Genomic DNA, 12,097 nt, shown 5'->3' with positions numbered 1-12,097 from the left:
GGGTCAAAGGTGTTGCATGTAGAGAATCAAATAAAGAACCATTGTTATTGTCATCTAACATGAATCTACTGTTAAACCACAGCAAAAAATATATTCTTGACTGTTTCCAGTCTGACTGCAGGTACAGGCATCTTGACGCTAACTGTGCGGAAGACAAAAAAAAAAAGAAGGCTAGTGATTGGATTCACCCTCCGTCACTAAATTCATTTTTTAAAACGAAAGCTGTCATAAGAGATGCAAGCTGGTGGATTGATGGGGGCATTTGGGGGGTTGGAGGAGCGGCTAGGAGGCTTCATTCTCTGTTATTTTGGGGGAGTTTAATGGTGGGGGCATAAAATAATAGATGTACTGGCCTTGGAGAAAGACAGAGGGGGAGATGGAGAAGTCTGAAGGACGTCTAGCTAGAGTTGTATGTTGCTGACAGGTCTGGACTTCTCTCTCTCTCTGAAAAAAGAGAAGGGAGGAGTACGACGAAAGGAGAGAGACCAGAAGGAGGGATGCTAAAAGACCATCTTTATCTGTCTGGACATGTGCTGGTTGGAAGAGAGCAGAGAGCCTACTGTGTCTGTAGCTACCTGAAGTGAAGTGTGGTAATATCTCAGTGAATGAGCACTACACACCATTATAAAACCCCCACATCAATGCACACCCTCATACACATAAAACTAAACACAAGGCCTGTGCCCTGATGGTATTCTACAATATTTCAGTCAAGTGGCTATACAGTATTAACACAACTAGTAATATATTCCTTAGTTGTAATCCTTCTGCAGGGACTGAGTCACTCCTCATAAGGGCCCCTGGACCTGCCGTTCTCTGTGACTCATAACCTGACATACCAGTGGGAGTGTGTGGGTGGGTGTGTGTATAGATATGTGTCCCTGCATGTGAGTTGGTTGAGTAGAGGGGAGGGTGGGTGTGTGTAGATATATGTGTCCCTGCATGTGAGTTGGCAGAGTAGAGGGGTGGGTGGGTGTATATATATATATATATATATGTGTGTGTGTCCCTGCATGTATGTATATATATATATATATATATATATATATATATATATATATATATATATATATATATATATATGTCCCTGCATGTGAGTTGGCAGAGTAGAGGGGAGGGTGGGTGTGTGTAGATATATGTGTCCTTGCATGTGAGTTGGCAGAGTAGAGGGGAGGGTGGGTGTGTGTATAGATATGTGTCCCTGCATGTGAGTTGGCAGAGTAGAGGGGAGGGTGGGTGTGTGTAGATATATGTGTCCTTGCATGTGAGTTGGCAGAGTAGAGGGGAGGGTGGGTGTGTGTATAGATATGTGTCCCTGCATGTGAGTTGGCAGAGTAGAGGGGAGGGTGTGGGGGTGTGTGTATATATATATATATATGTGTCCCTGCATGTCAGTTGGCAGAGTAGAGGGGTGGGGGTGTGTGTATATATATATATATATATATATATATATATATATGTGTCCCTGATTGTGAGTTGGCAGAGTAGAGGGGAGGGTGTGGGGGTGTGTGTGTATATATATATATATATATATATATATATATATATATATATATATATATATATATATGTGTCCCTGCATGTGAGTTGGCAGAGTAGAGGGGAGGGTGTGGGGGTGTGTGTGTATATATATGTGTCCCTGCATGTGAGTTGGCAGAGTAGAGGGGAGGGTGTGGGGGTGTGTGTATATATATAGATATGTGTCCCTGCGTGTGAGTTGGCAGAGTAGAGGGGAGGGTGTGGGGGTGTGTGTATATATATATATATATGTGTCCCTGCATGTGAGTTGGCAGAGTAGAGGGGTGGGTGGGTGTGTATATATATATATATATATATATATATATATATATATATATATATGTGTCCCTGCATGTGAGTTGGCAGAGTAGAGGGGTGGGTGGGTGGGTGTGTGTATATATATATATGTGTCCCTGCATGTGAGTTGGCAGAGTAGAGGGGTGGGTGGGTGTGTGTATATATATATATATATATATGTGTGTCCCTGCATGTGAGTTGGCAGAGTAGAGGGGAGGGTGTGGGGGTGTGTGTGTGTATATATACAGTGCCTTGCGAAAGTATTCGGCCCCCTTGAACTTTGCGACCTTTTGCCACATTTCAGGCTTCAAACATAAAGATATAAAACTGTATTTTTTTGTGAAGAATCAACAACAAGTGGGACACAATCATGAAGTGGAACGACATTTATTGGATATTTCAAACTTTTTTAACAAATCAAAAACTGAAGAATTGGGCGTGCAAAATCATTCAGCCCCTTTACTTTCAGTGCAGCAAACTCTCTCCAGAAGTTCAGTGAGGATCTCTGAATGATCCAATGTTGACCTAAATGACTAATGATGATAAATACAATCCACCTGTGTGTAATCAAGTCTCCTTATAAATGCACCTGCACTGTGATAGTCTCAGAGGTCCGTTAAAAGCGCAGAGAGCATCATGAAGAACAAGGAACACACCAGGCAGGTCCGAGATACTGTTGTGAAGAAGTTTAAAGCCGGATTTGGATACAAAAACATTTCCCAAGCTTTAAACATCCCAAGGAGCACTGTGCAAGCGATAATATTGAAATGGAAGTAGTATCAGACCACTGCAAATCTACCAAGACCTGGCCGTCCCTCTAAACTTTCAGCTCATACAAGGAGAAGACTGATCAGAGATGCAGCCAAGAGGCCCATGATCACTCTGGATGAACTGCAGAGATCTACAGCTGAGGTGGGAGACTCTGTCCATAGGACAACAATCAGTTGTATATTGCACAAATCTGGCCTTTATGGAAGAGTGGCAAGAAGAAAGCCATTTCTTAAAGATATCCATAAAAAGTGTTGTTTAAAGTTTGCCACAAGCCACCTGGGAGACACACCAAACATGTGGAAGAAGGTGCTCTGGTCAGATGAAACCAAAATTGAACTTTTTGGCAACAATGCAAAACGTTATGTTTGGCGTAAAAGCAACACAGCTGAACACACCATCCCCACTGTCAAACATGGTGGTGGCAGCATCATGGTTTGGGCCTGCTTTTCTTCAGCAGGGACAGGGAAGATGGTTAAAATTGATGGGAAGATGGATGGAGCCAAATACAGGACCATTCTGGAAGAAAACCTGATGGAGTCTGCAAAAGACCTGAGACTGGGACGGAGATTTGTCTTCCAACAAGACAATGATCCAAAACATAAAGCAAAATCTACAATGGAATGGTTCAAAAATAAACATATCCAGGTGTTAGAATGGCCAAGTCAAAGTCCAGACCTGAATCCAATCGAGAATCTGTGGAAAGAACTGAAAACTGCTGTTCACAAAAGCTCTCCATCCAACCTCACTGAGCTCGAGCTGTTTTGCAAGGAGGAATGGGGAAAAATTTCAGTCTCTCGATGTGCAAAACTGATAAAGACATACCCCAAGCGACTTACAGCTGTAATCGCAGCCAAAGGTGGCGCTACAAAGTATTAACTTAAGGGGGCTGAATAATTTTGCACGCCCAATTTTTCAGTTTTTGATTTGTTAAAAATGTTTGAAATATCCAATAAATGTCGTTCCACTTCATGATTGTGTCCCACTTGTTGTTGATTCTTTACAAAAAAATACAGTTTTATATCTTTGTGTTTGAAGCCTGAAATGTGGCAAAAGGTCGCAAAGTTCAAGGGGGCCGAATACTTTCGCAAGGCACTGTATAGGCACTGTGTATATATATATATGTGTCCCTGCATGTGAGTTGGCAGAGTAGAGGGGAGGGTGTGGGGGTGTGTGGGGGTGTGTGTATATATATATAGATATGTGTCCCTGCATGTGAGTTGGCAGAGTAGAGGGGAGGGTGTGGGGGTGTGTGTATATATATATATATATATATATGTGTCCCTGCATGTGAGTTGGCAGATTAGAGGGGAGGGTGTGGGGGTGTGTGTGTAGATATATGTGTCCCTGCCTGTGAGTTGGCAGATTAGAGGGGAGGGTGTGGGGGTGTGTGTGTAGATATATGTGTCCCTGCATGTGAGTTGGCAGAGTAGAGGGGAGGGTGTGGGGGTGTGTGTGTATATATATATATATATATATATATATATATATATATATATGTGTCCCTGCATGTGAGTTGGCAGAGTAGAGGGGAGGGTGTGGGGGGGTGTGTATGACTTATTAGTACACTTTTCAGTATGACCCACATGAGGACTTTACCCCTTGAATCAGTGGCTGCAGAGTGGTGATGCTCTGAGCTCTATCAAAGATTCACCAAACCCCTTGTCTGTTAAGTCTCACCGACAGGTTTCACCATGGTGATGCCCCCCGTACGCCGGTCTTGGATTGGCTTCTCCCTTACTCTTCCTCCTACCACCTTCGTTTGTGTGGCTTAGTACTGCATGGGCACAGAGATCCTTAAGGGGCTTGTATCTCATCTCCTCAGACCACATAATCACATTAGCTGTCCTGAGGGGTTGAGAGGCTGGGCGAGGCAGGGTCGGGTGGGGGTCATCCAGCCACCCATGGACAGGGTCTAGGGGCCATCCTGGGGCCACAGTGGCCCAGCAACCCCAGCCAGAGCTCTGATAATCGGGCAATTAGAGGACCGGCGTGGGCCTTGAAGTGGTTAATGGTTTAATTAGTGTTATTAGAGCTGGAGAACGAGGGAGAGAGGAGGGAGGGAGGGAGGGACGGACGCACGGCCTCCGAAAGGCTGGCTGGAGCTTGACCTGGGGCAGGGGGAGAGGAAGGACAGCCGCCACCATCACGACACACACACACACACACACACACAGCTGACACACACACAGACGCACTTGCTGTAAACAGCCCCAATTACCGCCACACAGAGATGGTCACATTTTGAATGTGGAAATGTATGGGCAAAGTGGTACAATGCACCAGTCATTATGAAATCAAACCATGCAACTGTTTGAATTGTCATAAAGTGGTGTTTCAGTAATACAGGGGATTCTCAGAGTAACTGTCTGGATAATGAGTGGTGCTGGGGTGATACTGGGAAACTGGGTTAATGGGAGCACTGGGGAGGGTCACTACCCTTAGCACAGAACACAGCTGTGTGACTGACTGCGCCCCTAGGAGAGAGACAGAGGGAGAGAGAGGGACAAAGATGGAGAGATGAGAGGGAGATATGGAGAGAGGGAGGGAGGGAGGGGATAGAGGGAGCAGGAAAAGAGGAAAGTGCAATCCGAAAGCAGAGAAAAGATGGTTGAGGGAGACAAGAGAAATAATTTGGCATCGTGAAGAGACAGAGGGAGAGGGAGAGAAAAAGTGAGAGCGATAAAAGAGAGAGAAAGAGCGAAGACACGGCTCTGCACGTTGCACCCTGGGAAGGGAGACCGTCGGTTGGGCGAATTAACTATCAGGACACCCTTGACACGTAGAAGCCAATCAGATTTTAATTAACTGGTGGATGGTGATGGAGGGAGAGACGGGTGAGGCTGGCACAGGCTAATTACCCTCTGTATCTCTGCCTGCCTGCCACAGGCACCACAGGGACAGCCACAGAGCATCCCCATTCCAGGGCCAGGGGAGGGGAGAGAAGGGCTATCCAGGGCAGGGAGCCCCAAGGCTGGGTAGATGTGTGAGTGAGACGGGAGGTGGAGGCTCTAGAGGTGGAGGAATGGAGGAAGAGGGGTGGAGGAAGAGAGGGTTGGCCAGAGTTGAGGCCTCGTGGCTGGGTAGATGTGTGAGAGAGCGAGGAAAGGCCTGGGGAGGTGGAGATGTGGCTGAGGAGGGTGGGAGGTTACTGTAATCAGCTGTGAGGGCCAACATTCTGGCTGCATGTCTACATTACGAGTGTGTGTGTGTGTGTGTGTGTGTGTGTGTGTGTATGTGTGTGTGTCTTTCTGAGTGTGTGGCTCATAGTAGTCTGCCCACTGAATTGCATCTGTCTGTCTATCTGTCTGACAGTAAGTGTGTATATGTCAGTCTATCCATGATGTGTGTGTGTGTGTGTGTGTGTGTGTGTGTGTGTGTGTGTGTGTGTGTGTGTGTGTGTGTGTGTGTGTGTGTGTGTCTCACCGTGGAGGGCTGTCCTAGCAGAGGAGCTGGCCTCTGCGGGGGAGGAAGACTTGGAGCGCTGGCTGAAGGGGGATTGTCTGAAACGCTCGTCCAGGAAGGGGCTAGGAGTGGACACACAACCACACACAGACACAGTCAGAGCAGTATCATGCTATAACAGCTCCATAACTAAAACAAATGCTTATGTTAAATTATGATAGCAATATGCAATCAATATGGAATTGTTTTTAAATAAAGTTGCAGAGCTCCAGGCCTCCCAATCTCAATGCTAGACCATAAGCCATATACCAAAACAGACTAACTGTAGAAATAGCAGCTAAGAGGAAAAGAAGCCACTATGTTCATCATGTCGAATGGTCGCTGGTTTGAATACCCGAGCCAGCAAGGTGAAAAAAAAAACTGTCGAGGCACTTTAAAACAACATATTTTTTGTTGTTGATGTCGTCTTACCTGCTTATGCCCACCATGTTACCGTCTTTGTGGTCGTTGGCTTTGCTGACTTTTTCTGCAACACAAAAAACACCACCATATCAAAGAGGGTCATTAACAACAATGAGAAATCATTAACAAGCCTTTTGTGGTCATGATGGAACCACAGAGCAGTTATTCAGAGCATATTCATTATTCAACGTGACCGAGTGGTCAGTATTGGTCTGATACTGCTTTAAAAAGGAGCAATCTGGGATCTGGGAATCTGTTCAATGGCCCGTCCTTGCATCCAGAGCACCGTCTGTGAATTTGAGAGGGGTAACATTTCCCTAACCCTTTAGCTGAAAGACCAATCCCAGATTGTAGCATATAGTAACATTGTGTTCATAGTAACATCCTGTATAAACCCAGGGAAGTTGCATGGTTGTCCTGTTGCCTTGGTATATACTGTTTTAAGTGGTCAATGTCAAAGAGATCATATTCAATTACTAGAGGGGCTATGTCATAAACCCTCAAAGTTCCAGAATGGTATAAAAATGGCAGCATTGTGGCCAGGGAGAAATCCAAACCAGTCTATTTGGAATTAAATGGTAGTAGAGGCATAGGAGATGCATTTCCTGATTTCACTTATGCAGAAAAATAAAAAGGCATGTGATTTTTTTTAACCTAAAATAATGTCATATAATTATAAAGTTTGTACAGGTTTTAGACTGTATAAATAGCCTATGAAATATATGTAAAAGGACCATAAATGTCTCTCAGTTTGTTTTCTTGGAAAGCTGTGAGTGTTTATAATATGATACAATATCAGTACTTGTTGCATTTACAACTTGTCTAAATCCTATCAACTGATTTCAGCCAGTGGCTGTGGATTGACTGCATTGTTAGTATGGAATGTTGGCATACTGGTTCGAAAAATTAGAAAGTTATTCCACTTAAACTGGCTAACAAACATACTGTGCAGACAATCTTCAAAATGATTGTTTTACACAATATCTCATCACAGCACACTGGTTGACCAACATGGCTGACCTTTTATGCTGTCATAAGAACTTTCATGTCCATTCTAGTATTCAAATTCCTAATTCTATGGTCAGAGTAATAAAACCCAGGGAAGGTGTATGGTTGTCCCTTGGCTTCAGCAGCCTACTAGTGATGACCTCATTATAGCAGCCTCTTGCTCCCTGGGTGGCACTGCTCTAGTCGCTGCCCCCCCAACCCCTCCTCGCCCACCACTCCCTAACCCCTCCTCGCCCCCCACTCCCTAACACCCCTCTCCGTCAAACGGTTCGCCAAGGACAGAGGTCTTTCCGCGTTGCCATGGTGATGCCACACGGGAGAAATGTAGGGGTGGGGGGCTAGTTGAGAGAGGGGCGGGGTGCGGGGGGGCTAGTGTGTGCAGCCAAGTGTGCTTGAGTCGGCATGTTTGAAAAGGAGTCGAGGAAGAGAGAGAGGAGGGATAGAGAAGGAGAAGAGGGAGGGAGGGATGTGGGGGAAGACAGGCACTTTGTAGACACTGCTCCCCATGGGGGCTTGTGTGTGTCTGCGTGCGTATCTGTGTGTGTGTACTTGCGTGCTCATCGGTGTGTGCATCTCTCTCACTGGAGAGAGATGTTTTGCCACAATTTCCAAGGTGCTACTGTATGAGGCATTTAGGCGTAGCAATCAGAGCTGGGGGGCATGGCCTGGGTCTCCTGTACCCCCCCCCCCCCCCCCACAACCCCATCTTGGGGGATGCAGGCTCCACTTCAGTGCTCTGCCATCAGGCAATACAAACAGCTGTCTGCCGCCTCAATGTCATGGTCACAGCCAAGCAGGGAAGAAGTGTGTATAAAACCTACAGAGCACATTACAGGTAATATATAGTGTCCCCTAACCGCAGAGCCTCCAGAGGATGGAAGAGAAACATATAGGTTTTATGGCTAAGTATCACACCACATTTCAAGGTTGACACTGAGCACTGAGGTGCCAGAGAAAGGTGTGTGTGAATGTAGTCAGGGAGGTGTGTGAGGGTACGTGTGTGTGTACAAGTGTGTGTACATGTGTGTGTATGTTTGAGAGATTGTGTGTGTCATAAGTGTGTGTGTGTATCATAGAGAACATTGCGCACCTGAGAGTTGGAAGAGGAGCTCGGAGGCCATTTTCACTGATATGTCCTGGGAGAAGAGGTCTTGCTTCTGGGGGCGGGACAACGCTTCAGGGAGGCTGGTCATTGGCTCGCTCTTCTCACACACCCCTAAAGTGCTGAAGGCCAGCAGGTGAGTAGGGGGCGGGGCTGGGCCACTGTCCGGGTCCACCTCCATAGGCTCCGCCTTCACCGTCACCTTCTGGTAGTTGCCCGCGTCCTTGTTGCTTTCTGGGGTAGGGGATTGGATGAGAGGGACAGTGAGTGACATGGTTGAATCTATGCATTCCTGTGACAACTCCTATCTACACCGAGTACACCAAACATTAGGAATCAAATCAAATGTATTTATATAGCCCTTCTTACATCAGCTGATATCTCAAAGTGCTGTACAGAAACACCTCCCTAATATTGAGTTGGCTGTATGTCCTTTGGGTGGGGTCCATTCTTGATAAACACGGGAATAAGGGATCATGGCTTTAACCTGGATTCACCTGGTCAGTCTATGTCATGGAAAGAGCAGGTGTCAATGTGTGTATATATATATATATATATATGTGTATTAGTGAGGGAAGTAATTTGCCTTATAGTTTGAGAAAAGCCAGTTCTGTTTTATCCAAAAGGTTATAATATATTTATACCGTATACAACTCTACTGGCTTTCCTCAAAGCTGACTAGTAAGTGGATTTGATTCCCGGTAATGTCCTAATCTTTGCATTTTACAGATGATGCATGGATGTGTCTCGCTCTCAAAATATAGATAGCTAAGTTCATTTATCATACAAACCCTACATAGACTTCATATTACCTCATGGATATTCAAAGAGAAATAACCTTAAAAAAACCTTGCTAATGCCTTTAACATACCCTGAGGACATTCTGTACATTTAATCAGACAAGATCTCTCATTCCATTCATACATCAATCTCCATCCATCAGGAGCACTCTAAACTCCGGACTGTCCTCACTCAACCTCCCCGAAATAATATGAGCCTGAATCCAAATGAAAATGGTTGGAATTCCCAAAATGTTTAATAAAGCCATAACATCCATCCAACCCCTAAAGCGCTCCGTTCCTGAGTGGATATTGTCTAGTTGTGTGATTACGTAGAGCTAGAGGGCATCACCAGGTCACACACTGGCTCAGGGAGCTAGGCAGCCGGTACAGGTTCACTGTTGTGTATGTATGTGTGTATATACAGTGGGGCAAAAAAGTATTTAGTCAGCCACCAATTGTGCAAGTTCTCCCACTTAAAAAGATGAGAGGCCTGTAATTTTCATCATAGGTACACTTCAACTATGACAGACAAAATGAGAAGGAAAAAAAATCCAGAAAATCACTTTGTAGGATTTTTTATGAATTTATTTGCAAATTATGGTGGAAAATAAGTATTTGGTCACCTACAAACAAGCAAGATTTCTGGCTCTCACAGACCTGTAACTTCTTATTTAAGAGGCTCCTCTGTCCTCCACTTGTTACCTGTATTAATGGCACATGTTTGAACTTGTTATCAGTATAAAAGACACCAGTCCACAACCTCAAACAGTCACACTCCAAACTCCACTATGGCCAAGACCAAAGAGCTGTCAAGGACACCAGAAACAAAATTGTAGACTTGCACCAGGCTGGGATGACTGAATCTGCAATAGATAAGCAGCTTGGTTTGAAGAAATCAACTGTGGGAGCAATTATTAGGAAATGGAAAACATACAAGACCACTGATAATCTCCCTCGACCTGGGGCTCCACGCAAGATCTCACCCCGTGGGGTCAATATGATCACAAGAACGGTGAGCAAAAATCCCAGAAACACACGGGGGGACCTAGTGAATGACCTGCAGAGAGCTGGGACCAAAGTAACAAAGCCTACCATCAGTAATACACTACGCCGCCAGGGACTCAAATCCTGCAGTGCCAGACGTGTCCCCCTGCTTAAGCCAGTACATGTCCAGGCCCGTCTAAAGTTTGCTAGAGAGCATTTGGATGATCCAGAAGAAGATTGGGAGAATGTCATATGGTCAGATGAAACCAAAATATAACTTTTTGGTAAAAACTCAACTCGTCGTGTTTGGAGGACAAAGAATGCTGAGTCGCATCCAAAGAACACCATACCTACTGTGAAGCATGGGGGTGGAAACATCATGCTTTGGGGCTGTTTTTCTGCAAAGGGACCAGGACGACTAATCCGTGTAAAGGAAAGAATGAATGGGGCCATGTATCGTGAGATTTTGAGTTAAAACCCCCTTCCATCAGCAAGGGCATTGAAGATGAAACGTGGCTGGGTCTTTCAGCATGACAATGATCCCAAACACACCGCCCGGGCAACGAAGGAGTGGCTTCGTAAGAAGCATTTCAAGGTGCTGGATAGGCCTAGCCAGTCTCCAGATCTCAACCCCACAGAAAATCTTTGGAGGGAGTTGAAAGTCCGTGTTGCCCAGCAACAGCCCCAAAACATCACTGCTCTAGAGGAGATCTGCATGGAGGAATGGGCCAAAATACCAGCAACAGTGTGTGAAAACCTTGTGAAGACTTACAGAAAATGACCTCTGTCATTGCCAACAAAGAGTATATAACAAAGTATTGAGATAAACTTTTGTTATTGACCAAATACTTATTTTCCACCATCATTTGCAAATAAATTAATTAAAAATCCTACAATGTGATATTTTTTTTGTCTGTCATAGTTGAAGTGTACCTATGATGAAAATTACAGGCCTCTCCCATCTTTTAAAGTGGGAGAACTTGCACAATTGGTGGCAGACTAAATACTTTTTTGCCCCACTGTATTTATGTATATACGTGTGTGTGTGTGTGTGTGTGTGTGTGTGTGTGTGTGTGTGTGTGTGTGTGTGTGTGTGTGTGTGTGTGTGTGTGTGTGTGTGTGTGTGTGTGTGTGTGTGTGTGTGTGTGTGTGTGTGTGTGTGTGTGTGCGTGTGTGCGTGCGTGCGTGCGTGCGTGCGTGCGTGCGTGCATATATATATATATATATATATATATATATATATGGTTTACAGAAGCACACAACATACAGGAAAGAGGATAGTGTATGGTGTGTGTGTGTGTGTGTGTGTCTGTATATATGTATGAATGTACGCGTGTATGTGTGTGTATATATATATATATATATATATATATATATATGGTTCACAGAAGCACACAACATACAGGAAAGGGGATAGTGTATGGTGTGTGTGTGTGTGGCTCAGTGAAGCACACAAAACAGAAAATATGCTACCACCATTAAATATGAAACAGTACAACAGTAACCTCATTCCAGCCCTATGGGCATTTTGAAGAGGAGGGGGTGTTATGATGTTGTGAACTCAAACGCTTCCTTGAAAACCTTTCAAACCTTTTGCTTCAGCTGCCGTCAAACGAAATAACACTTCTGATTCAACAGCGGTCGTTGTCTTTTCATATCAAGTTTTCGTAAATCAGGGCATCTCTTAGGAGATTTGAAAAATCGGGGTTGATATAAAACAACAAAGCTGGTTAGAGAATCCCTAACGGAGGAAAAACCTTCCCGTAACCTC

General features: G+C 44.8%; 1 protein-coding gene across 3 annotated transcripts in view; it reads right to left on the bottom strand.

Moving 5' to 3' along the window:
- The window catches only part of LOC110534527 (zinc finger protein 827), a 105,633-nt gene that overhangs the window by 27,416 nt on the left and 66,120 nt on the right, over positions 1 to 12,097 (bottom strand). For all 3 annotated transcript variants that reach the window (XM_036933647.1, XM_036933648.1, XM_036933646.1), the window contains exons 6-8: positions 8,549 to 8,794; positions 6,460 to 6,514; positions 6,010 to 6,110 (exon numbers count right to left, since the gene is read on the bottom strand). In XM_036933647.1, the coding sequence (XP_036789542.1) occupies positions 6,010 to 6,110; positions 6,460 to 6,514; positions 8,549 to 8,794 (402 nt within the window). The remainder of the gene's footprint in view (positions 1 to 6,009; positions 6,111 to 6,459; positions 6,515 to 8,548; positions 8,795 to 12,097) is intronic.

The sequence above is a fragment of the Oncorhynchus mykiss genome, chromosome 10 (genome assembly GCF_013265735.2).
Source record: "Oncorhynchus mykiss isolate Arlee chromosome 10, USDA_OmykA_1.1, whole genome shotgun sequence".
Lineage (NCBI taxonomy): Eukaryota > Metazoa > Chordata > Actinopteri > Salmoniformes > Salmonidae > Oncorhynchus > Oncorhynchus mykiss.
Note: the sequence above shows the minus strand (reverse complement) of the source record. Positions and strands in the feature narration are given on the sequence as shown.